The sequence below is a fragment of the Oncorhynchus keta genome, chromosome 8 (assembly GCF_023373465.1).
Source record: "Oncorhynchus keta strain PuntledgeMale-10-30-2019 chromosome 8, Oket_V2, whole genome shotgun sequence".
In the NCBI taxonomy this organism is placed as follows: Eukaryota; Metazoa; Chordata; class Actinopteri; order Salmoniformes; family Salmonidae; genus Oncorhynchus; species Oncorhynchus keta.
This window is the reverse complement of record NC_068428.1, coordinates 21,303,302-21,330,389: the sequence shown is the minus strand read 5'-3', so window position 1 is coordinate 21,330,389 and position 27,088 is coordinate 21,303,302. Positions and strand designations below refer to the sequence as shown.

The 27,088-nt window shown below is 43.9% G+C and overlaps 2 protein-coding genes across 8 annotated transcripts; one reads left to right on the top strand and one right to left on the bottom strand.

Annotated features, from left to right (window-relative positions):
* The first annotated feature begins 9,042 nt into the window (after nucleotides 1-9,042).
* Nucleotides 9,043-11,931, top strand: LOC118386994 (inactive serine protease 35-like). The gene is made up of 4 exons (XM_052523827.1): nucleotides 9,043-9,226; nucleotides 9,958-10,603; nucleotides 10,743-10,776; nucleotides 10,811-11,931. The coding sequence occupies exons 2-4, from the start codon at nucleotides 9,977-9,979 to the stop codon at nucleotides 11,461-11,463; spliced, it is 1,314 nt and encodes a 437-aa protein (XP_052379787.1). The 5' UTR covers nucleotides 9,043-9,226; nucleotides 9,958-9,976; the 3' UTR covers nucleotides 11,464-11,931.
* A 61-nt stretch (nucleotides 11,932-11,992) lies between these two features.
* On the bottom strand, nucleotides 11,993-27,055 carry LOC118386615 (clathrin coat assembly protein AP180-like). Of its 7 annotated transcripts, none has more exons than XM_052523818.1 (17): nucleotides 26,979-27,055; nucleotides 26,787-26,881; nucleotides 26,511-26,587; nucleotides 26,360-26,374; nucleotides 25,801-25,977; nucleotides 24,512-24,604; nucleotides 22,258-22,431; nucleotides 21,857-21,931; nucleotides 21,245-21,319; nucleotides 18,977-19,042; nucleotides 15,574-15,693; nucleotides 15,300-15,324; nucleotides 15,032-15,098; nucleotides 14,081-14,134; nucleotides 13,856-13,936; nucleotides 13,545-13,653; nucleotides 11,993-13,427 (listed from the first exon to the last, which is right to left on the bottom strand). In XM_052523818.1, exons 1-16 carry the CDS (start codon nucleotides 27,027-27,029, stop codon nucleotides 13,564-13,566), a joined length of 1,335 nt encoding a protein of 444 aa, XP_052379778.1. In that variant the 5' UTR covers nucleotides 27,030-27,055; the 3' UTR covers nucleotides 11,993-13,427; nucleotides 13,545-13,563. The 7 variants fall into 7 exon arrangements, with proteins under 7 accessions (XP_052379778.1, XP_052379781.1, XP_052379779.1 ...); XM_052523821.1 differs by having other exon boundaries at nucleotides 15,062-15,098; XM_052523819.1 differs by having other exon boundaries at nucleotides 15,574-15,678.
* Nucleotides 27,056-27,088: the final 33 nt, after the last annotated feature.

Genomic DNA, 27,088 nt, shown 5'->3' with positions numbered 1-27,088 from the left:
TGAGAAAAAATATATAATGAATCAATTTTAGAATAAGGCTGGAAAATGTGGAAAAAGTCAAGGGGTCTGAATACTTACCGAATGCACTGTATACACGGACTCTGTGACTCGGTTCATCAAGAAGGGCATAGAGGATGTTGTTCCAACTGTGACGACTGTGACGATTAGAACTCATCTAAACCAAAAACTGTGGATAGACGGCAGCATTCGCATGAAACTAAAAGGGCAAACTACTGCATTTAACCACAGCAAGGTGACTGGGAACATGGATGTGTACAAACAAACCAGCTATGACCTCCGTGAGGTCAAGTGGAGTAACAATTCAACAGCTCAGACTCAAGACGCATGTGGCAGGGGCTCCAGACAATCATGGTTTATGAAGGGAAAGCCAGCCACATCGTGGACACCGACGCCTCACTCCCGGACAAGCTAAACACGTTCTTCGGCCACACACGAGGAAAACAACACTGATGTGGGCCCCCAAATCAAATCAAAGTTTATTTGTAACGTGCGCCGAATACAACAGGAGTGGATCTTACAGTGAAATGCTTACTTACAGGCCCTAACCAACAGTGCAAGTTTTAAGTAAAAAATAGGTATTAGAAGAACAATAGATAAGTAAAGCAATAAAAAACAACAGTAAAAAGACAGTGAAAAATAACAGGAGCGAGGCTATAACAGTAGTAGTAGTGAGGCTATAACAGTAGTGAGGCTATAACAGTAGTGAGGCTATAACAGTAGTAGTAGTGAGGCTATAACAGTAGTGAGGCTATAACAGTAGTGAGGCTATAACAGTAGTAGTAGTGAGGCTATAACAGTAGTGAGGCTATAACAGTAGTGAGGCTATAACAGTAGTAGTAGTGAGGCTATAACAGTAGTGAGGCTATAACAGTAGTGAGGCTATAACAGTAGTAGTAGTGAGGCTATAACAGTAGTGAGGCTATAACAGTAGTGAGGCTATAACAGTAGTGAGGCTATAACAGTAGCGAGGCTATAACAGTAGTGAGGCTATAACAGTAGCGAGGCTATAACAGTAGTAGTAGTGAGGCTATAACAGTAGTGAGGCTATAACAGTAGTGAGGCTATAACAGTAGCGAGGCTATAACAGTAGCGAGGCTATAACAGTAATGAGGCTATAACAGTAGTGAGGCTATAACAGTAGCGAGGCTATAACAGTAGCGAGGCTATAACAGTGGCGAGGCTATAACAGCAGTGAGGCTATAACAGTAGCGAGGCTATATATAGTAGCAAGGCTATAACAGTAGCGAGGCTATAACAGTAGTGAGGCTATAACAGTGGCGAGGCTATAACAGTAGCGAGGCTATAACAGTAGCGAGGCTATAACAGTAGTGAGGCTATAACAGTGGCGAGGCTATAACAGCAGTGAGGCTATAACAGTAGCGAGGCTATATATAGTAGCAAGGCTATAACAGTAGTGAGGCTATAACAGTAATGAGGCTATAACAGTAGTGAGGCTATAACAGTAGCGAGGCTATAACAGTAGCGAGGCTATAACAGTAGTGAGGCTATAACAGTAGCGAGGCTATAACAGTAGCGATGCTATAACAGTGGCGAGGCTATAACAGCAGTGAGGCTATAACAGTAGCGAGGCTATATATAGTAGCAAGGCTATAACAGTAGTGAGGCTATATATAGTAGCAAGGCTATAACAGTAGCGAGGCTATAACAGTAGCGAGGCTATATATAGTAGCAAGGCTATAACAGTAGCGAGGCTATAACAGTAGCGAGGCTATAACAGTAGTGAGGCTATAACAGTAGCGAGGCTATAACAGTAGCGAGGCTATAACAGTAGTGAGGCTATAACAGTAGTGAGGCTATAACAGTAGCGAGGCTATAACAGTAGCGAGGCTATAACAGTAGCGAGGCTATATATAGTAGCAAGGCTATAACAGTAGTGAGGCTATATATAGTAGCAAGGCTATAACAGTAATGAGGCTATAACAGTAGCGAGGCTATATATAGTAGCAAGGCTATAACAGTAGCGAGGCTATAACAGTAGCGAGGCTATATATAGTAGCAAGGCTATAACAGTAGTGAGGCTATATATAGTAGCAAGGCTAGAACAGTAGCGAGGCAATATATAGTAGCAAGGCTATAACAGTAGCGAGGCTATATATAGTAGCAAGGCTATAACAGTAGCGAGGCTATATATAGTAGCAAGGCTATAACAGTAGCGAGGCTATATATAGTAGCAAGGCTATAACAGTAGTGAGGCTATATATAGTAGCAAGGCTATAACAGTAGCGAGGCTATATATAGTAGCAAGGCTATAACAGTAGCGAGGCTATATATAGTAGCAAGGCTATAACAGTAGCGAGGCTATATATAGTAGCAAGGCTATAACAGTAGCGAGGCTATATATAGTAGCAAGGCTATAACAGTAGCGAGGCTATATATAGTAGCAAGGCTATAACAGTAGCGAGGCTATATATAGTAGCAAGGCTATATATAGTAGCGAGGCTATATACAGGCACCGGTTAGTCAGGCTAATTGAGGTCCTGATCTCAGTGGCCGACGTGAGTAAGACATTCAATCATGTTAACCCTCGCGAAGCTGCCAGCCCAGACGGGATCCAAAACAGCGTACTTAGAGCATGCGCAGGCCAGCTGGCTGGAGTGTTTACGGACATATTCAATCTCTCCCTATCCCAGTCTGTTCCTCTCCCAAGAAAGTGAAGGTAACTGAACTAAATGACTATCGCCCCGTAGCACTCACTTGTCATCATGAAGTGCTTTGAGAGGCTAGTTAAGGACCATATCACCTCCACCTTACCCGACACCTACCGCCCAATTGCTATTGAACTGCACCCTGCCCTGTCACACATGGGCAAGCGGAATACCTATGTGAGAATCCTGTTACTCAACTACAGCTCAGCCTTCAACACCAAAGTGCCCTTTAAGCTTGTCACTAAGCTCAGGGCCCTGGGTCTGAACCCCTCCCTATGCTACTGGGTCCTGGACTTCCTGATGGGCCGACCCCAGATGGTGAAGGTAGGCAACAACACCACCACCACGCTGATCCTTAACACGGAGGCCCCGCGTGCTCAGCCCCCTCCTGTACTCCCTGTTCAACCATGACTGCGGGCTATGCATGTCTCGAACTCTATCGTTTGCTGATGACACAACAGTGGTAGGCCTGATTACCAACAGCAACGAGACAGCCTACAGGGAAGAGGTGAGAGCCCTGGTGGAGTGGTGACAGGAATATAACCTCAACATCAACTAAACGAAGGAGCTGATCATTGACTACAGAAGACAGCAGGGAGAGCACACTCCCATCCACATCGATGGGCCACAGGTGAGAGGCTCAAAAATGTAAGTTCCTCAGTATACACATCACTGTTCCATCTCGCACCGGGGGGGATCTGTGCATATTCGTAAACAACAGCTGGTGCACGAAATCTAAGGAAGTCTCTAGATTTTGCTTGCCTGAAGCAGAGTATATTGTGATAAATTGCAGGCCACGTTACTTGCCTAGAGAGTTTTCAGCTATACTTTTCGTGGCTGTTTATTTACCACCACAGACAGATGCTGGCACTAAGACCGTACTCAGTCAGCTGTATAAGGAAATAAGCAAACAGGAAACCACTCACCCAGAGGCGGCGCTCCTAGTGGCCAGAGACTTTAATGCAGGGAAACTTAAATCAGTTCTACCTCATTTCTATCAACATGTTAAATGTGCAACAAGAGTGAAAACCAATTCTAGATCACCTGTACTCCACACACAGAGACATGTACAAAGCTCTCCCTCGCCCTCCATTTGGTATATCCAACCACAACTCTATCCTCCTGATTCCTGCATACAAGCAAAAATGAAATCAGGAAGCACCAGTGACTCGTCTATAAAAAAGTGGTCAGATGAAGCAAACTACAAAGGGAAGCACAGCCTCGAGCTGCCCAGTGACACAAGCCTACCAGACGAGCTAAATCAGTTCTATGCTCGCTTCGAAGCAAGCAACACTGAGGCATGCATGAGAGCATCAGATGTTCTGGACAACTGTGTGATCACGCTCTCTGTAGCCGACGTGAGTAAGACCTTTAAACAGGTCAACATTCACAAGGCTGCGGTGCCAGACGGATTACCAGGACATGTGCTCTGGGCATGTGCTAACCAACTCGCAGGTGTCTTCACTGACATTTTCCACATGTCCCTGATTGAGTCTGTAATACCAACATGTTTCAATCAGACCACCATAGTCCTTGTGCCCAAGAACATGAAGGCAACCTGCCTAAATGACTACAGACCCGTAGCACTCACGTTGGTAGCCAATAAGTGCTTTGAAAGGCTGGTCATGGCTCACATCAACACCATTATCCCAGAAACCCTAGACCCACTCCAATTTGCATACCACCCAAACAGATCCACAGATGATGCAACCTCTATTGCACTCCACACTGCCCTTTCCCACCTGGACAAAAGGAACACCTATGTGAGAATGCTATTCATTGACTACAGTCCAGCGTTCCACACCATAGTACCCTCAAAGCTCATCACTAAGCTAAGGACCCTGGGACTAAACACCTCCCTCTAATACTGCATCCTGGACTTCCTGTCGGGCCACCCCCAGGTGGTGAGGGTAGGTAGCAACAAACCTGCCAACCTTTCTGCATTGTGTCCTGTCACCCACCAACACCTCTTTTATGCTACTGCTACTCTCTGTTCATCATATATGCTGTAGAGTCTTTGCTTTTCTGCTCTCAATCTCTCTGTTTTGCCTGTCTGACTCGCCATTTCCTTCGCCCCTGTCTTTTTTCCCTTTCTGTGAGATCCTTCACTCTCTTTCTTTTTATGAATCTCTAAATCCTTTAAGTAAGTCTGGAGTTTTTGTTTAAGGTAGGCTGCTCTGTGGTGTGGGTCAGCATGCCTGCGATGTCTGTAGAGTCTTTGCTTTTCAGCAGCACCTAATTTCACTATATCTATCAAAGGTAAAGCCATATTATGTGATTACAATATTGAAACAGTAATACAATGCTAATAGTCTTTTTTTATAAAATTGTTAATGGTTTTAAGAAACATTCCGTTGAGACAAAAGTTTGTGGTGTTATTGATTGTCACTGGCATTATCGTCATGTCACAGATGTTACCAGCAAGAACAGTAACAACAGTTACGATAACACCAGTGACAAATCTGCAGACAAGATGACATATCTAAAGATGGCAGCCAATTAGCTCAATCCACAAATCTTAAATTGTAAATAAATCACTAAATCATGCAATTTTATAATTAATTGTAACCCAATTTCCTCTCCCCTTACTATAAACTGTATAACACCAGTGACAGAAGTCCTTGCATGAAATTACCAAGTTAATCATCAAATTGTTAACATGTGAAGAGAGAGTGCACACTCATCATGTGCTTTTCAAAATAATTCAGTCTCCAATGAACATGTGACCCGGGAAGAACTTGGCAAGGATGTTGCATTTTTTCAAAGTGGTGTTTTTTTAAATACATTTTAACACCAGTGACATGAAATTGAGGGTCAGCTATTATTGTAAATTATTTGTTATATTTATTTGATATTTTCGTTTTTTTAGTAGTCCACTAAATAACATACTTTCCATTGTATTATGACATTTAACGAGGGAGAAAAATATATTTTAAAAAATGTTTTGCAATATAACTTTCTTACATATGTTTTATTGATAATAAAACACTTCAATTAAAACCAAAAATATATATTTTTGGTGTCATTATCTCACACTTGTAAGTGTTTTTCCTGGTGAATAAGGCCTGGGACAGGAAAGACACCATTTTCGTAGAATGACCCAAAAGACCATTTTAGGTTGAATGTGTTCAGTTGTGCAACTGACTAAGTTATCCCCAGCATATCCTTCTCTTTCAAAAATCCTGTTCTGTCTTTTTCTCTCCAGTGCTCTTTCTACATCCCAATCTATCCCATTTTTCCCACACCCTCCCCCCTGTCAAACATGCATATTACTTCCTCAACCTCTTGAACTTTATTTAGATGTCTGTTCCATTTTCCTTTAAACCTCTACACAAAACTTTCACTCAGAAATCCTCCTTTTCTCATTTCCTGAATAACTGTCCAAAACTGTTCTGTATTTTATTCTCCTCACACCATTTGTTATCTTCACTGTCAAAGTGGAGGCACTTTTCTTAACTGTCCCAATTAGAATGCTTTATTTCCCTCAAGCGAACTAACCAATAACATTTACTCACATCCATGGGCCAGGATGGAATCAACATCAACATCTTTACAGCAGGAATGACTTACTCTGAGTTTAGATTGCACGAGGAAAACGATAGACGGCAAATTGGATATCATTGTTTTCAATGAGAGAACGACTGTAAATGCTGTTAATGTTGGCTGTGAATGCCATCAGCAGCCACAGTAGACGGGAATGGCAGCCAGAGAAATGCCATCAGCAGCCACAGTAGACGGGAATGGCAGCCAGAGAAATGCCATCAGCAGCCACAGTAGACGGGAATGGCAGCCAGAGAAATGCCATCAGCAGCCACAGTAGACGGGAATGGCAGCCAGAGAAATGCCATCAGCAGCCACAGTAGACGGGGATGGCAGCCAGAGAAATGCCATCAGCAGCCACAGTAGACGGGAATGGCAGCCAGAGAAATGCCATCAGCAGCCACAGTAGACGGGAATGGCAGCCAGAGAAATGCCATCAGCAGCCACAGTAGACGGGGATGGCAGCCAGAGAAATGCCATCAGCAGCCACAGTAGACGGGAATGGCAGCCAGAGAAATGCCATCAGCAGCCACAGTAGACGGGAATGGCAGCCAGAGAAATGCCATCAGCAGCCACAGTAGACGGGGATGGCAGCCAGAGAAATGCCATCAGCAGCCACAGTAGACGGGAATGGCAGCCAGAGAAATGCCATCAGCAGCCACAGTAGACGGGGATGGCAGCCAGAGAAATGCCATCAGCAGCCACAGTAGACGGGAATGGCAGCCAGAGAAATGCCATCAGCAGCCACAGTAGACGGGAATGGCAGCCAGAGAAATGCCATCAGCAGCCACAGTAGACGGGGATGGCAGCCAGAGAAATGCCATCAGCAGCCACAGTAGACGGGAATGGCAGCCAGAGATCAAATATTTACATTTCTTCTGTCTGCCATAGCGTGGTTTTCTACCGGATGTTGATTTGCACTGTTTGTTTACTGAAATCACCATAGCAACACATACCGTCGTGCTGGCTAATTTTTGTAGTCACTGTCTTTCTTACTTTCTTGTCCCTATATGCCGATTGGTATGGCCGTTTTTGCATCACATTTACTCTTTTACCGCATCTATTGTATGTGGAGCCCACAAAGGGCTAAACCTCTAGAATGGGGTGTGAAGTTCAGTCGAGGAGACTGTTATAATAGTGTTTTACATGCATATTTGCACATTGTTGTTTGAAACCCACACTGGAGTGATTATCATCTCTCTCTAATCTCAGAGATAATCTGGCACATCTCACTAGGGAGGGAGAGAAGAAGAGAAAGAAGTTCCATATTACATAAAGAGAAGAGACAAAGAATGAACACACACACACAGTGTGTTCTCTCTCTACTCCTCTGCTTTACCTCACTTTTGCACTCACCATTCAGCTGTTGGTATATCAATATGAACAGTTGTTGTTATTATGGCTTATCTTAAACAAAGCATTTCCGTCCTGTCATGATGATGAATGACAATTACCATTTTTGGCTCTTTCATTGACCTCTGTTCCATGAGGCTGCTGGGGGGAGGACGGCTCATAATAACGACTGGAACGGAACCAATAGAACTGCATCAAACACATGGAAGCCATGTGTTTTATGTATTTGATACCAATACACTCATTCCTCTCCAGCCATTACCACGAGCACATCCTCCCCTATTAATGTGTCAGCAACCTCCTGTTCTCATCAACCAATGGAAGAGTTCTACCAGGCTGCCCATTTACACAGAAGGGGAAAAAGCAAACAGTTCTTATATCCTTAAAAGCCATATAATGGCATGCATTGTTGCATCTATGGGACCCATATAGAAACAAACACAGCATAGGAACAGAGAGTCACATATCCACAGGAAGTCACATGTTAAGGCAAACGTATATATGGTAACATGAACCAGCCAAAGCTCTCTGTTAAAGACTGAAATATTTAGATCTTTGACTGTGAATACTGCTATTGCTATTCTGTGTATTAAAGAGGAAAGGATAAGGAAGGGGAGTGGGGAGGATGGAGGGAGAGGGGGAGAGAGGGAGGAAGAGAAAGAGAGAGTTCATTTGGTGAATGAGTTGAGTGCCTGTGCAGCCAGGAGGGCAACCCGTTGTCAAAATAAACCTGCTGGAGTTGAAATGCAGGTTGTTCCTTAAAGGTGCACTATGCAAAAATCGCTCCGGCAATTCCTGGTTGCTAAAATTCCAACGGTTCACCTAATTTTAGATTGTGACAAAACAAGCAAATATTGTGTAAAGAATCATTGTTCCATCTAAACCGCTTTTAAATATATTTTCCATAACCAAAAATATTGTATTTTCAGCTATTTTATGCTGGTGTACAAAAACGGAAGTAAAAGACAAAAACGAAATTTAAGAATGGGATGCATAGAAATGGTGCACATAGAACAGATCTACCCGCTTCTTAGACTTGATTTCAATGAGAATAACAGATAAACTCACATTACTATGTGCATTTGGTGGGGTCGCCCAAAAACATACATATATATTGCAGCTTTAAGATCTATGAAGGTCGAGAGTTGAATCAATGTGTGCCAGCCTGCCATTCAATAAGTTATTTTGTCATAAAACAATATAAAGCAACACCAGTAGATGTGTGAGGTGGGCAATGCAAATAAGTATATGAGGGCAAAAAAAAAGGTCTAAAATACAATAACACGTTTTATATAATTTGCCTGCTTTTGGACATAAATTCCACAGTTCGAATACTGAAGAACTTCATTCAACTTCAGTCAGTCCCCCTCCTTGCTTTCCGCAAAACCAGGCAGTACCTCCCCCGGTGTTGCCTTGTAACATGAACGAGCCGCACTTTGTTATTCCCTTTTTTTTCTTCATCATGGACAAATCTCGGTGAAGATCTCGCGAACGGCGTTCCATTGCGTTTCGTTTGTTTGATGCGCTGGTGATGATGGGACGCGGTCTTTCCCTCACTGAATCATACCCGACTGGATGAAATACCGATTTATATATTTTAAAAAGGCATTTTGTTGACTTCTGCATTTCTTGCCAAATGCTTGCAGGTATGATGGTTTTGTTTACTCTCCGTTTCAATCAGTTCACGTGTTCGGCAGGAATGTATAGACACTGGCCAGGCATTACTAATCAATGATCATCAACTTCAATTTCGATTACAGTTGCATTATTTACTTTGCATTGTGATTTTCCATGAGTGATTAAACTACTACGACCATTATGAGAAAATGTCATCGTTTTATCACCATTACGCATCACACTATAGCAGTACAGTATTTCCATTCATTCATCATCGTTTCCATATGAATAAAATCATATTTCTGGTCAGGTTCATACCTATGTTGTTCTTTTTAATCAAGCTGTTTCTTTTGTAGTCTTGCTGCATTAAAATAAAGATTTCGTTTAATGTAGGCAAGTCTATGACAATATTTATAGTTGAAAAACAAATATCAAATGGCCTTCGTTCCATTTTTCAATCATGGTATCATCAGGTGAAAGTAGGCTATTGTTGGAGCCCAACGTTAGTTAGGCTACTACTTGTCTTAATAAGCCAGTTCCTATGTCACATAACTGTTCTAAACGTATAACGGACTTCACTACCAGCGGCATCTGCCGGTGAGACGCTATTGCAAAGATAAACCTTCAATAACACTAAAGCAGTTTGTGATGACTGTTGGGGATAGAGCACCCTCTGCTGGCCTGAGCCCTCATTTTAAACACCAGTCACCTATGTCTTTCTTTAAGCTCACTCTTCCCTCCTCTCTCCTCTGTTTCTTAGGCCCTGGTGGAGCAGTGTGATGGGCCCCATTCCCCTGTGTCTGCTGCTATGTGCCCTGCCCCTGTGTGTTCCTATCTGGGGGGGCCACGGTGACGATGACGACGATAAAGAGTATGGCTGGTCCGTGCAGAGTATCCCGTTGATTCTGGACAGGCACACAGTGCATCTGCGGACTTCCAAATTTGGGGGGAAGGGTGATGGGGCAGATGGGGAGGGGATGTGTAGGATAGAGTGTCAGAGCGCTCTCCCCCCTCCCGACCAGGCCACGGTGGAGAGCATGCTGGGATACGAGACGGTGTACGAAAACGGCACGCGCACATACACCGATGTCACACTGCAGGGCCTGAATGAGACGACTTCACGCACACCCTCACACACTCGCAGGAAACGTCAGGTGTACGGCTTAGACGGGCGCTTTGTCATCTCAGACAGCCACTTTACCACCAACTACCCGTTCTCCACGGCGGTCCGCCTGTCCACGGGCTGCTCCGGGGTCCTGGTGTCTGACAAACACATCTTGACGGCAGCCCACTGTGTCCACGACGGGAAGGACTACCTGCAGGGGGTCCGCAGACTGAAAGTCGGGGTCCTACAGGTCAAATCTAAACGAGGTAGGGGGGGGAGGAGGAGGGGGGGAGGAGGAGAGGTGGGAGGAGAGGAGGAGATGTGGAAAGGGTGGGAAAGGTGGAAGGAGAGGAAGAGGTTGGAGAAGAGGAGGAGGATGGGAATGGGATAGATGAAGAAGGACCGAGACAGGAGCAGAGACGGAGAGGAGGGAGGCGGAGAGGAATGAAGGGAAAGGGGGAGATACAGAACGCGGTTGATGGGGAGACCGGAGCAGAGGGAGGTGAAGAAGGGAACACAGAGAAGGAGAGGAGAGAGGGAGGGGGTAGGCAGAGAACGAGAGGTAGCAGAAGTAGCCGTGTACAACGCAGCACAGAAACTAAAAAGCAGCCCTCCTTCCGCTGGACACGCGTGAAACAAATCCACATCCCCAAGGGTTGGATACACACAGGGGACTATGACACTAACGCCGTCACCCCTGACTATGACTACGCCCTCCTAGAGTTGAAACGGCCAATCAAACAGAAGCACATGGAGCTGGGGGTAGCGCCCGCTGCAAAGCCCCTCCCCTTGGGTCGCATCCACTTCTCAGGGTTTGACAATGAGCCAGAGGGAGGACAAACGGAGGGAGAGAAAGAAAAGGTGGTCTATCGCTTCTGTTCAGTGACGGAGGAGTCAGACGACCTGTTGTATCAGCACTGTGACGCCCAGCAGGGGGCGTCAGGTGCTGGCGTATACATCCGGCTCAGACAGGAAGTGGAGGGGTCCAATAAGAGGAAGTGGCAGCGGAAGGTGATTGGAGTGTTCTCAGGGCACCGCTGGGTGGAAGGGGACCGGGGTGAAAAGAGGGATTATAATGTGGCGGTGAGGATCACTCCACCTAAATACGCTCAGATCTGCCACTGGATCCATGGGGATCCCAGCATGTGTACAAAGGCCTGAGAAGTCAGGGATCTGCTGGATCTGTCAGACTGAGGAAGAAAAAAATGTTCATCTAGCACTTTTCACTGAGACCTCAAAGTGCTGAAATGGTGGTCAACGAACTATCAAATGGCCAGCACAGACAGACCAGATGGAATAGGATTTTGGAATATGCAATGATTTTCATGCTCCATCCAGTCAATCAAACAGATTCCTATCCAGAATGCCAAAAAATGATTTTGAGGTCTCAAAATTCTATGGTGCTCTCCAAACACTAACAGGTGTTTCAGTCTTATATGCCTTGATGTGTTGCTTCCAAGATACGGGGGGCTAAGATTAATTCCATTGGTGCTCATTTTTACCATCTGCATGATTCATAGTTTTGCTATCTGGATTAAATCTAAACATGTTTTCTTGAGTATTTCCTAAATATAAATTTAGCTTGTTAAAAATCATTTGTATTTCTTTATATTAAAGCCTACCATTGAATACCAAAAAAATGTGTGATGGACTGAACATCGAGCATGAATGACAACAGTGAAGACATCAGTGTATTTGAATTTTATTGGATCTCAATGGGACTCACATGCAAGTGGGGGAGAGGAGAGGAGTGATGCCATCCAAGAACCAAACAACACTGCCTTCAACCAAATATATAGCAAACATTGTTATCCACATTATTGTATATGATACATGTTCTGTATCTTTTTCTTTCTCAACACATTAAGATAGTCACTTTGGAAGAGAAACGACACATGGAACATCCAGTGTATATATGAATACTTTACAGCCAATTAGTTCGCAACACCCCTGGAGTGTTGCTACAGGGGACGATACAACCGTACTGATCACTGCATCACAATGACCTTGTGGAAGTGTCCCAATAATGTTTACAAACATTTCCTTGTCTCATTCACTCCATGACCACTGATAGGTGTACGGACTGAATTATTTCCACCAACTGCCTTTCATCTATCGATTCAATTCAGATAATTGGCCGTTAAGGAAAGGAGACAAGTATATTTTGATTTTTAAAAGTATTTGGATGATCAACTTCACTTGACATGCTTAAATGCAGTACCACTTCACACCAACAGGGAGCGCAACAGTAAACACTGGGACTGAGTTTGCATTCAATACTGCCTTCAAATACAGATAGGGAGATATTGTACAAGGGAAAGGATCTTTTTTGAATCTTCTTACATTTTCAATCTTACAATTCATAGACATAATTAAAATATACGATACATTTTCTCTCAAAATAAAGACTAAAGAAATATATGTATAATCTATCATTTAAAATATTCAAAAACGCATATGTCAATTTGAACATAGTCAACAAATGTTGCATTTAACACACAATTTTAAAAAACGGACAAAATAAAAACAAATATGAATTGAATGGAAAATGGAAGTTGTCATATGATTCGTCATCTCGTAAACCCAGATTTGTGATGATACATATTTCAATTTTCATCAATATACACCCATAGAACTGTATAAGAGGCTGGATGGATCAATGAATGGAGAGAAGTAAAACTAAGTGTTGAATAACCTCAGCAACACAGCTCAGTACAGAATTTGATTGGACAGCAAGGGAGGGGATAGGGCAGGGATTGGCCAGTGAGGTTTACACACACCGAACACACTCCATGTTTAACAACACATTCCAAGCTCTTTCGGGGAGTACCAGAATGATTCAAAATACAATATCATTTTTTATGTTACATTTTTTGTCTTAATTTAAGTAAAGGATAACATTGAAGTACACTCACACACATACACATTTTTGTTCTCTGTATTTATGATTCACATCCACGATTTGTGCTAAAACATCAGACAGAGAGGGAGGGCGGGGTTACGGGGAAGTCAGAGGGCAGGGGTCGTAATGCTGATGGCTGATTGACTGAAGGGACTTGGGCGTGACAGGAAGGCGGGGAGTGCACACATCCACATCCATAGAGCTCCAGACACAACGACAACCTCTGGAGAGAAGAGAGAGGAGAGAGAGAGTTGATTACCACAATGTTATTCTGTAACTCTCTCTTTTCATTGCATTGCGTGTATGTAGTTTGGTGCCGCTGTGAGAGAGAGAGCCCTACCTTGGAGGGTTAGAGGGGTTTACATGAAGTCCTTGATGTTGAGGTCATCCAGGGCATTCTTGGGGGGCGGAGGCCTCCTCGGACTCCCGGCCATCCCTGGAGATCCCATCTGTCACAGGAAACACTGTGTCATGGAATAGGTGTGTGTGTGTGTGTGTGTGTGTGTGTGTGTGTGTGTGTGTGTGTGTGTGTGTGTGTGTGTGTGTGTGTGTGTGTGTGTGTGTGTGTGTGTGTGTGTGTGTGTGTGTGTGTGTGTGTGTGTGTGTGTGTGTGTGTGTGTGTGTGTGTGTGTGTGTGTGTGTGTGTGTTACCGGTGCTCCTGGGGTTGCAGGGGCTCCAAAGCCTGGCCTAACCATGGGCATCATGGGAGCTCCAGCCCCGACCGCTCCGCCCTGAGACAGAGAGAGGAGACAGTCAGATGCTATGGCAGCTACTATCTCTACACAGTGGCACCAAACTAAGTGGGCCACCTAATGGGGTCATTGGCCATCTTAGGTGCTCCTAATGGTCCTAGACCGAGAGCGGGGTGGTCTTACCATGCTGAATCCTTGGTTAGACCCCATAAAAGAAGGGGACCCCATTGGAACGTTCTAGGGGTGTGGAGGGGGGGAAGAGGAGGTGGGATGTTACTACACTACATACAACATAGGCACAACAAAGACAACACTGCAACAGCAAACACACAGACATATCATTGACACACACATAACACAGACAAAGACATCATTAAAACAGAATCAACACAGAGTGAGAGAGAGAGAGAGAGAGAGAGATCACATAGAAAACCTAGCCTCTAAAATCAGTTTCAGGTGATTTGCTCAAGCAGAAGCAATTGAAGAGCACAGGGTCAATTATTGGAACAAATGATCAGGCAGACCAGTTTAATCAGCTAAATATCTGATTTTTATATCAGTAGTGAGGCTTTGGCTAAATTAACAGCTGAAGCCATGGGGTAATACAGCAACTATAGACCCTATAGCGAAAGCTTTTTGGCCAAGTGAAGCAATGGTAAGTGCAGCTTATTAAATTATGAAGCTAAAGTGATCTAAATGCGACTGTTTTGTAGTGTGTTTTGTTTGGACCCTGGGAAGTGGAGCTGTTGCTAAAGAAAGCCAATGGGGATAGAAATAAAGATATATGCAGATGAGCAGGGCATTTCGGGTCAGCGAAGGGTCATGTGGCTTGCTCGAGGTCAGAACCATAAGAGAAGAAACGGGAAGTGGTTTTCCAAGCAGCTTTTTAGTTTGAGACAGACATCAGCCCTCTCAGAGCTCTCCAGGGGTTATTCCCAATCCAACCCCTAGTTTTCCCACAAAATGTTCACCCCTTTTAAACCGAACACCAAACTCCAAATTTCAATTTTCCCAGTGTTGTGATTGGACCACCCTGGAGAGTCAGAGAGGAACGGCGAGTGTAATTGGTTCCATTCCCTGCCCGTCACTGCCATGTCACTGCACTCCATGCTATATGAACCAGACAACATTTACCATGGGAGCGCCCCAACTGGGAGGAGCTACCTGAGGAGTTGACCAGCCTCCCATCGTGTTCTCCCCCCTGCGGAAGAATGTCAATCAGTCAGTAAGCCAATAGAAAAAGAGAAAGAAAAGACAGTTATAGCCTCCCAACCTTTTAAAATGTAAAGCTTGTTGAGCACATGGAAACTGCTGTGTGATTGTAATCCATGACATTAAGTGACATTTCAATACACAAAAAGACACAAAACAGGAAAAAAAGACTCAAAACAGGAAAACGTACGGTTTTTGGCTCCCCATTCCCAGATCTGAGAGAGAGAAAATAAGACATTGGACAATGAATATTTCCCAGTCACAGAATAATGTCCATTCAGTATCTTATCACATTTGTAAGTACTATGTAACATGATGTACAGTCACTGTAATGACAATGTACCTAGCAGCGATATGTAACTACCATGTAAATTCATGTCTATGTATAGGTGGGCAGCACCATGATGCTGAAATGCTTCAGGCTAAATAGAGGACCACTGTCCTTCGTCTGCTCAGAGACTTACTGCTAGCCATGCTAGCCATGGTGGCGTCCAGGTCTCCTCCCATAGGTTTGACTGGAGACGAGGCTGCCCCGGCCTGGGGTGTCATAGAAGGCATCAACACATCCCCTAGACCATCAAACGCTACAGGAGACACGAGGAAGGGGGAGAGAGAGATAGCAATAGGAAGGGGGAGAAGAGGATGGAGAGGGGGAGAGAGAGAGAAAAGGAAGAGAGAGAGAGAGAGAGACAGGTTTAGATCAAACAGTCACAATAATGCTCTCAGATCATGACAGGAGGGGTCCTCCTTACGAGTGGGATTACCATGATGACATATTGCTACGGTCTCCATGTCAACAGTGATCAGAGATGAGTATAGCAAGCCCTCGTACTGATACTCACTATGACTGTGAGGACATGTACTGAGTCTTCAAACAGACACACACACAAATATGCAATATACAGTTTAAGTAATGCTCTCCGTGTACATGTAATATCAATAAAGAGCATTCAGATTTTTTTAACTTAACACTACTCAATAGTGTTACAATCTTGTGGTGTTATCTAGAATCTAAAAGGTTTCTTCGGCTGTCCCCATAGGATGACCCTTTGAAAAAACCTTTTTGGTTCCAGGTTGAATCCTTTTGGTTTCCATGTAGAATCCTTTCCACAGAGGGTTCTACATGGAACCAAAAAGGGTTCTACCTGGAACCAAAAAGGGTTCTCCTATGGGGACAGCCGAATAAGCCATTTGGAACCCTTTTTTCTAAGAGTGTAGTATCTTATTAGCTAGATTGTTTGAGACAGGGTATCACCCTCTGTATCCAGGTGACAGTTAGGATGCAGCCTCTACTCTAGAGTGAGAAAGCACTGCAGCCGAGCCAGTACAAAGCTAAATGGGCATTGTGATGTGAGCATCTCACACATTGTATATATTAAGCATTTGTCAGAGCAGAGGGAACAGAACAGCAGCAGTGGCTCTTCTACTGCAATGCAGCAATGCACTGTGGGAAACCAGCACATCAATAGGCCAGAACACTCACCCAATCAGAATGCAGGAAGCAAGCAATGAGCCAGCCCCAGAGCCAGATGGAGAGAGGGTGGAGAGAGAGAAGAGCGAATGAGAGGATAGAGAGAGTGTAAGGGTGAGTGATTGAGAGCGAGAGACAAAGTACAGAAGGAGAAAAAGGGGGAGGGAGAGGATGGAAAGGTAAGAAGAAAGGGAGAGAGTAGTGAAGGGAAAAATAATGGAGTGAGTTAGATGACAATTGTTGCGAGAGAAAGAGAGATGGAGGAGAAAGAGTTAAGCCTTAAGCAGTAGTATTTGCAGATTGTCAATAACATAGCATGCAGGCTTGTGACAGCCATGGCCATGAAACAGGGAACATTGCTACGGTAACACAGTTACCAGGGTTACCAAGTGAAAAACACTCAGTTGTCTCACACTTAGTTGTCTCTCTCATCAACGGAGTGAGAGAGACAACTAAGGACAGAAGCGAGAACAATAATGACAATACAAAACAGCAGTATGCATGTGGAATGGCCATAAAACCAAGTTACATACAATCAGGATGTATTCAGTCAGACAGACACATGTTCATATACATGTGTGCTGTCTGTTGTTACTAATACAAGGGTTATTAAAAAAGTCAAATCAAGGAATGATCACTGTATACAAAATATGGATGTGAAATAATATATCTAGATTGTCAAAAACACACACACAATAAGCTTTTAATATATCCACTCTAACTTTATAATGTCAGATATATTTGGCGATGTGGTTACATATTACAGTACAATGGAAAATATTATGTGGTACAGTTGAAGTCGGAAGTTTACATACGCTTAGGTTGGAGTCATTAAAACTCGTTTTTCAACCACTCCACAAATGTCTTGTTAACAAACTATAATTTTGGCAAGTCGGTTAAGACATCTACTTTGTGCTTGACTGTCACTGACCTTAGTTCCTTTTTTATGCCTCTGTTTTAGTTTGGGCGTGAGTTGGGGTGGGCATTCAATGTTTTTGTTCTATGTTTGGCATTTCTATGTGTTTGGCCTGGTATGGCTCCCAATCTGAGGCAGCTGTCAATCGTTGTCTCTGATTGAGAACCATACTTAGGTAGCCTGTTTTCCCACTCTTGTTTGTGGGTGGTTGTTTTCTGTTTAGTGTATGTCACCTTGCAGAATCACAATTCCAGTGGGTCAGAAGTTTACATACACTAAGTTGACTGTGCCTTTAATCAGCTTGGAAAATTCCAGAAAATTATGTCATGGCTTTAGAAGCTTCTGATAGGCTAATTGTCATCATTTGAGACAATTGGAGGTGTACCTGTGGATGTATTTCAAGGACTACCTTCAAACTCCGTGCCTCTTTGCTTGCCATCATGGGAAAATCAAAAGAAATCAGCCAAGGGGACTGATGCACTTCACAAAATAGATAGCATCATGAGGGAGGGAAAATACGTGGAAATATTGAAGCAGCATCTCAACACATCAGTCGGGAAGTTAAAGCTTGGTCGCAAATGGGTCTTCCAAGTGGACAATGACACCAAGCCTACGTCCAAACTTGAGGCAAAATGGCTTAAGGACAACAAAATCAAGGTATTAGAGTGGCTAGCACAAAGCCCTGACCTCAATCCTATAGAAAATTTGTGGGCAGAACTGAAAAAGCGTGTGCGAGCAAGGAGGCCTACAAACCTGACTCAGTTACACCAGCTCTGTCAGGAGGAATGGGACAAAATTCACCCAACTTATTGTGGGAAGCTTGTAGAAGGCTACCCGAAACATTTGACCCATGTTAAACAATGTAAAGGCAATTCTACCAAATACTAATTGAGTGCATGTAAACTTTTGACCCACTGGGAATGTGATGAATGAAATAAAAGCTGAAATAAATAATTCTCTCTACTATTATTCAGACATTTCACATTCTTAAAATAAAGTGGTGATAAAGTGGTGATCCCAGGGAATTTTTACTAGGATTAAATGTCAGGAATTGTGAAAAACTGAGTTTAAATGTATTTGGCAAAGCTGGATGTAAAACTTCAGCCTTCAACTGTATATTTAAGCAATAATGCCCGAGGGTATGTGGTATAGGACCAATATACCATGGCTAAGGTCTGTTCTTTAAGCACGACTCAACGTGGAGTGCCTGGATACAGTCATTAGCCGTGGTATATTGGCCATATACAAACCCCCAAGGTGCCTTTTTGCTATTATAAACTGGTTACCAACGGAATTAGAAGAGTAAAAATAAATGTTTTGTCATACGGTCTGATAACACGGCTTTCAGCCAATCAGCATTCAGGTTTTGAACCATCCAGTTTATAATTACTGTTATGTGTCTTGCATACAATGTGAATGGGTCATGCCTGGTGCGTGTGTCGTGCATGGTGGGTGTGTCGTGCATTGGTAGGTACATTACCTGCCATCAGCTCAGCACCAGAGGCAGCTGGAGGGGCAGCAGGCTTGGTCTCTCCACCAGTGGAGTCTGATGGGTAAAACCAAACCAAGCCAAACCATACCAGGCCAAGAAGGGCCAAGCCATTAGCAGTGCAGCATGAGGGCAGAGAAGGGTTAAGAAGTCAGCCATCCGCTCCACACTAGGAACGCCAAACAGATAGAGCAGCGTTATCACTGACAGATAGAACAGTAGACATACACAGGTATACACACATACAGTACACACCAATAGAAACTCCTTGGATCCCAATATGCTGCGGCACATCTACATCTAAACTCAGAAAAAAACGAAACATCCCTTTTGCAGGACCTTGTCTTTCAAAGATAATTCGTAAAAGTACAAAAAACTTCACAGAGGCGGCGACAGGTAGCCTGGTGGTTAGAGCGTTGGACTTGTAACCGAAGCTGACAAGGTAAAAATCTGTTGTTCTGCCCCTGAACAAGGCAGTTAACCGACTGTTCCTAGGCCATCATTGAAAATAAGAATTTGTTCTTAACTGACTTGTCTAGTTAAATAAAGGTAAAATTAATTAAAAACAGATCTTCATTGCAAAGGGTTTAAACACTGTTTCCCATGCTTGTTCCATGAGCATGCACCTGTGGAACGGTTGTTAATTAAGACACTAATAGCTTACAGATGGTAGGCAATTAAGGTCACAGATATAAAAACACTAAAGAGGCCTTTCTACTGACTTGGAAAAACATCAAAAGAAAGATGCCCAGGGTCCCTGCTTATTTGTGTGAATGTGCTTTAGGCATGCTGCAAGGAGGCATGAGGACTGCAGATGTGGCCAGGGCAATAAGTTGCCATGTCCGTACTGTGAGACGCCTAAGACAGCGCTACAGGGAGACAGGACGGACAGCTGATCGTCCTCACAGTGGCAGACCACGTGTAACAACACCTGCACAGGATCCGAACATCAAACCTGCGGGACAGGTACAGGATGGCTACAACTGCCTGAGTTACACCAGGAACGCACAATCCCTCTATCAGTGCTCAGACTGTCCGCAATAGGCTGAGAGAGGCTGGACTGAGGGCTTGTAGGCCTTTTGTAAGGCTGGTCCTCACCAGACATCACTCGCTACAATGTCGCCTATGGGCACAAACCCACCATCACTGGACCAGACAGGACTGGTAAAAAGTGCTCTTCACTGACGAGTCAAGGTTTTTCCTCACCAGGGGTGATGGTCGGATTCGCGTTTATCGTTGAAGAAGTGCGCATTACACCGAGGCCTGTACTCTGGAGCGGGATCGATTTGGAGATGGAGGGTCCGTCATGTTCTGGGACAGTGTGTCACAGCATCATCGGACTGAGCTTGTTGACTTTGCAACCAATCACAACACTTTGCGTTACAGGGAAGACATCCTCCTCCCTCATGTGGTACCCTTCCTGCAGGCTCATCCTGACATGACCCTCCAGCATGACAATGCCACCAGCCATACTGTCGTTCTGTGCGTGATTTCCTGCAAGACAGGCATGTCAGTGTTCTGCCATGGCCAGTGAAGAGACCGGATCTCAATCCCATTGAGCACGTCTGGGACCTCCTGTTGGATCGGAGGGTGAGGGCTAGGGCCATTCCCCCCTAGAAATGTCAGGGATCTTGTATATGCCTTGGTGAAAGAGAGGGGTAACATCTCACAGCAAGAACTGGCAAACCTGGTGCAGTCCATGAGGAGGAGATGCACTGCAGTACTTAATGCAGCTGGTGGCCACACCAGATACCGTCTGTTACTTTTGATTTTGTCCCCCCCCCCTCTGTTCAGGGACACATTATTCAATTTCTGTTAGTCACATGTCTGTGGAACTTATTCAGTTTATGTCTCAGTTGTTGAATCTTGTTATGTTCATACAAATATTTACACATGTTAAGTTTGCTGAAAATAAACGCAGTTGACAGTGAGAGGACGTTTCTTTTTTTGCTGAGTTTACTTAGCAACACAAACTCAATATGCTCTAGAGAGGACATAGAAAAGTCACTGTGTCCTGCCTGAATACCACACTTAACAACTTAACTACACTAACAAGATTACGGGTCAGCAGAAATGAGCAATGTTGATGAAGGTGAATGATATGATGAAAATAATCAATTAAACAATCAAATAATAAATCAAAATTATGGATTTTTTGATAAAAATAGACATTCTTTCACAAAGGCCACTCATGTGAAGACCGTCGACCAGCAGCAAGGGGCATAGTGAGGGGTGGGGGGAGGGTGTACAGTTACCCACCCCCAAACAGGTCCATGATCACCCCCTTGTCCATTGGGGGGGCAGAGGAGAGGGGGGCAGGGGAGGAGAAGGCATCTGTTGTAAGGGGAGGGTAGAGGAGGGTTAGATTGGTACACAATCAGTATCCCTGAAATACAATAATTCACATGCACAAATGTACATATAGAAATAGCACTCCAAACACATGCAGAGAAAGATGACAAGGTTTTAGTTTATAATAAATAAGCACACTGAGACACAAAGTAGAGAGGAGGAAGAGAGAGAGAGAGAGAGAGAGAGAGAGAGAGAGAGAGAGAGAGAGAGAGAGAGAGAGAGAGAGAGAGAGAGAGAGAGAGAGAGAGAGAGAGAGAGAGAGAGAGAGAGAGGGAGAGAGAGAGAGAGAGAGAGAGAGAGAGAGGAAGAGGAAGGAAGGAAGAGCAGCTGAGGCCCTGCTGAATAGCCTGTAGCAGACCCAGAGGAAATCATTCACAATTCCTTTTCTTCACTGATCAAGGACAACAAGACAACCGATGGAGAGAAATGAGATGGAGAATGGAGGAGAGGGGAAAAGAGGGCAAAGGGAAAGAGGGAGAGGGGATGAGAGTAGCAGTGAGATGGCGCTAGTCTGGGTACCTGCTCCAAACATGTCAACACTGGGGGTAAGGTCTGCTTTGGTGAAGCTTGGATCTGGCATGGAATCAAACATAGCTACAGGGCAAGAAAACACCCACCCACCCACACACACAGGGATGAGAACAGCAGAATACAAACACTGATTAATTAGATGAACAATTGTGATTGAAAGTCAATGCAGGAGCAGAGAGGCAGCAGAATGCATCCAAGCTGAAAGGAAACAGAGGAACAGAAACATGTGCAAGTTAGCCTCACAAAGAGAAAAGGACACCCAGGAAAAATGCAGTCGACTGAAAAAAATGCAGGAGAGGAGAGGACATGGATGCAGAGTAGAGGACAGAGACGAAAGGGGACAAAAGAAAAGGTTAAGAAGTACCACACACACATGCGTAAACATTTACCACTCAAGAGGTCTATCGATGGGGTGGTGGGGGTGATAGGTGCTGTGATGGTGGATGAGGGGGCAGAAGGGGGCGCCCCTGAGTTAAAGCAGTTGTTCTCCATAGGCATCATGGCAAACAGGTCCAGCCCTGGGCCTACTGCTTCTGAGCTACCACCAGAGGGGGCAAAGGGGTCTTTGGGAGGAGAGAACAGGGGGAAGGGATGACAAGAGAAGATGAGGATGTTAAGCAATGACCACAACACAGTGTAAAACGAAGAGCTATATAAGAGTTCAGTAGGGAAGAGGAGTAGCTGCATTTGTCTGAGATTCTGAGGGAGAAGATACAAGCTCAGTTAGGAATTCACAGCTACATATTCTTTAGAAACAAACCTTAAATGTAAAAAACAATGAAGTACTGTATATGATCAAGAAATAATCTGGAAAATATGCATGTCTGATGAAAAACTATAGGAAAAGAACATGATTTGTGAAGAAATGTAGCAGGAAACATCTTTGAAAAAACAATATTAGTAGTATTCACACTCTCTCAATATACCAATAACCAGTGGTGTAAAGTACTTAAGTAAAAATACTTTAAAATACTACTTAAGTCGTTTTTTGGGGTATTGGTACTTTACTATTTATATTTTTATAAACTTCTACTTTTACTTCACTACATTCCTGAAGAAAACAATATACTTTTTACTCCATACATTTTCCCTGACACCCAAAAGTACTTGTTACATTTTGACAGGAATATGGTCCGATTCACATACTTATCAAGAGAACATCCCTGGTCATCCGTACTGCCTCTGATCTGGTGGACTCACTAAACAGCAATGCTTGATTTGTAAATTATGTCTGAGTGTTGGAGTGTGACCCTGGCTATCTGTAAATTATGTCTGAGTGTTGGAGTGTGACCCTGGCTATCTGTAAATTATGTCTGAGTGTTGGAGTGTGACCCTGGCTATCTGTAAATTATGTCTGAGTGTTGGAGTGTGACCCTGGCTATCTGTAAATTATGTCTGAGTGTTGGAGTGTGACCCTGGCTATCTGTAAATTATATCTGAGTGTTGGAGTGTGACCCTGGCTATCTGTAAATTATGTCTGAGTGTTGGAGTGTGACCCTGGCTATCTGTAAATTATGTCTGAGTGTTGGAGTGTGACCCTGGCTATCTGTAAATTATGTCTGAGTGTTGGAGTGTGACCCTGGCTATCTGTAAATTATGTCTGAGTGTTGGAGTGTGACCCTGGCTATCTGTAAATTATGTCTGAGTGTTGGAGTGTGACCCTGGCTATCTGTAAATTATGTCTGAGTGTTGGAGTGTGACCCTGGCTATCTGTAAATTATGTCTGAGTGTTGGAGTGTGACCCTGGCTATCTGTAAATTATGTCTGAGTGTTGGAGTGTGACCCTGGCTATCTGTAAATTGTGTCTGAGTGTTGGAGTGTGACCCTGGCTATCTGTAAATTATGTCTGAGTGTTGGAGTGTGACCCTGGCTATCTGTAAATTATGTCTGAGTGTTGGAGTGTGACCCTGGCTATCTGTAAATTATGTCTGAGTGTTGGAGTGTGACCCTGGCTATCTGTAAATTATGTCTGAGTGTTGGAGTGTGCTTCTGGTGATCCGTCAATCTTTTTTTTTTAAAGAACATTGTGCCGTCTCGTTTGCTTAAAATAAGGAATTTGAAATGGTTTATACTTTCACTTTTGATACTTAAGTACATTTTAGCAATTCCATGTACTTGTAATACTTACTTTCTTAACTCTATTTCTTGAACTGCATTGTTGGTTAAGGGCTTGTAAGTAAGTATTTCACGGTAGTATTCGGTGCATGTGACAAATACAATTTGATTTGACAATTGAGTACTTTTTCCACCACTGCCAATAACACACCAGATTTGAGTGTAACCAAGGAGCTTGCAGATTCATTTTGGGATAGAGTTTACCAAAGGAAAGGAAGCCTCAGGCGAAATCTAGCATGTAGTGGTCAACCACTGTTCTCATAGCAGCTTCAGCACCAATCTCCATGGTAACAACATCAGCCATGCCTAGAAACAACCAGTAGCATCACATTTCTAGGGAAACTAGCTACACCCACCCACAACAATGGAATCAACACACTCTCCATACACAAAAGCAAATATACAAATGGATGCACCGAGCACTGGAACACAGCCAAACACACACATACGAACATCCACACAAATATACATCCATTTACACAGACAGACGCCACACAGTCACATATATACACATGTCCTGTAACCCACCGGCAGCAGCTTCAGCGGCTGGGGTTGGCGTGGAGGCCGGAGCTCCGCCTTCAGCAGAGGCATCAGGGGTGGGAACAGGGGTCGAAAATGCATCTGATAGCCAACACACACACACACGCACACGCACACGCACACACACACACACACACACACACACACACACACACACACACACACACACACACACACACACACACACACACACACACACACACACACACACACACAGATGACAGAGAGAGAAGTAGAGAGAACAGGGAAACGAAACACAAGCCAAAGATAATAAGTCAGTCAAGGAACTTCAGAAAAGGAAGGTCAAGAAGCCACTTAAAAGATAGACTGTGCCTGTAGAGTTTAGAAATACTCATTTTACTTTATTAAGGTATTTCATGTACTTAATATATGGTATGGTACTATACTGTAGATTAAATACTTATGTCATGTCACGTATACAATATTTAATATATTTGATTAATATACTTCTTAACAAATTGAGTTTAGATTAGTTACAAAACATTTACTTTGTGGCATGAGTGATTGACAGATGAAGGGGTGAATGAGAATACAGACAGGAAGCACAGCAGAGTGTACGAAAGGTAGGCTTTAGCTACAACTAAATTATAAAGAGGTAACTAGGTATTTTACACTTACATAACTGGACAAGCACGGCGCAGAGTGAACCCAGAAACGAAGCAAGATTTCTCTTAGGCCCGGGTTTCCCAAACTCCGTCCTGCCCCCCAACCTAAAGGTGCCCCTCCCCCGACTGCACGTTTAAGTTTTTAGCCCTAGCACTACACAGCCGATTCAAATAGCCAACTCATAATCAGGTTTAGATTATTTGAATCAGCTGTGTAGTTCTAGGGAAAAAAACAAAACATGTACTCAGGGGGGAACCCAGGTCTGAGTTTGGGGAACCCGGTCGTAAGCGGTAATAAAGAACATGACTGATTGATAGACTGGCTTTTCTCTGAAGTTGAGGAAAAGCTTTTGGACTATCAAACAAAAAGAAGCATGTGAAAAAATGTATGAGTAGCATGTCTGAGTGTGTCTGCAAGTGTGAGCATGCTTGTCTCTGTGTGTATATGTACAGAATGCATATCAGTATGTGTATATGCGTGTTGACTGACATGTTCTGCAAACATGGTGTGTTTGTTTTGGGGTATCTGTGTGACTGTGTGTATATGCATGTAGAGAACACTGTATGTTCTGTGTGCATGTGGCGGGTTGGTTTGGGTTGAGCTGTCCAGCAGAAATTCTGTTGTAGAGAAACCTCCAGAAGCCCACTAACCTCCCAGCAGATCCATATTCGTTGCGCCGGGGGTGGGGGCAGCGGCCGCGGCCGCATTAGGGGGAGGAGCCAGAGAGACTCCTGGCTCCGCAGCTGCAGGGGTGGACGTTACACCAGCGGGAGAGGGGACGGGTTCTACAGCTAAGGTGGGGTCAGGAAGCATGGACTCGCCCATTTCTGCAGGTACCCAAAAGGCGTACCAACCAACCCCAAAACAAGGTACCAAAACAACCCCATGAATCAACCCAAAATACCCCATAGGATCCAAAGCAACCAAACAAATCCCATTAGAAGGAAATGAAGGTACAAAAACAACCCAATTTAAAAAAACAACCAACAAAACATCCCATTAGAACCAAAGCAACCAAAAACATAAAGTCCCCGTATGAACCAAAACCAATAAGGAGATGCGGGGGAGGGAAAGAAAGAAGAGAGAAAGAGACGGCTTCCTTAGACTAGAGCAGCACTATGAAACACAGTGGGAGATCTAGAGGAACTGACACATACTGTTAACACACTAAAGAGGTTAATACCAGAGGCACTGTGGGATAGCACTCACCTGATCCAAGGAGGTCTGTGACAGCATCCCCAGAAGAGCATGGGAGAAGGTGATGGGGAGGGAATTCAATTACATGATTGTTAATTAGATAATGTAACTACGTTTTAATTCATAATCAAGCTATGTATCAAGTTTTGATGTGGGACATTACCTCCCCAGGACGTAGGGGCTGCTGAGGCTCCTACTGACGGGCCAGAGGAGGAGAGAGGGTCCAGATCTAAGAGAGAACTAGAACGAGACAGAAGGGTGGAGACAGATGGTGAAATGGTGGCAGAGAGAGAGAGGATGAAAGGGAAAACACAGTTTCCCTTATTCACCATTTTATGAAATAAAAATGGAACAGATAGAATCCTAAAATGCAAGAACTGAGGGATTCGCTGAGGAAATTAGGTAAATGCTGCGGTAGGCAAAGGAAGTAGACACTCACTCGGTGGCTTCTTCAGGTGGTGGCGCTAGGGTGGGCACGGCGGCTGCAGATTTGGCGGGGGTGGAGGTCGGGGACACGTTATTGGTAGGGGACCCCTGGAATACAGAGGGAGAAATGCCTATTTGTATCCATGTGTTGACATATGAGCAGAAACAGAAAGGCGGGGAAAATAATGTTTAATCTTCCACTCACCTTTGTTGGAGACCTGAAAGAGAAAAGGAAAAGTTCATATGACAATTTCATCACAGCTAGATATCACCTTTCAGAGCTGAAATCATTTACATTGAAATTACTTATTTTCA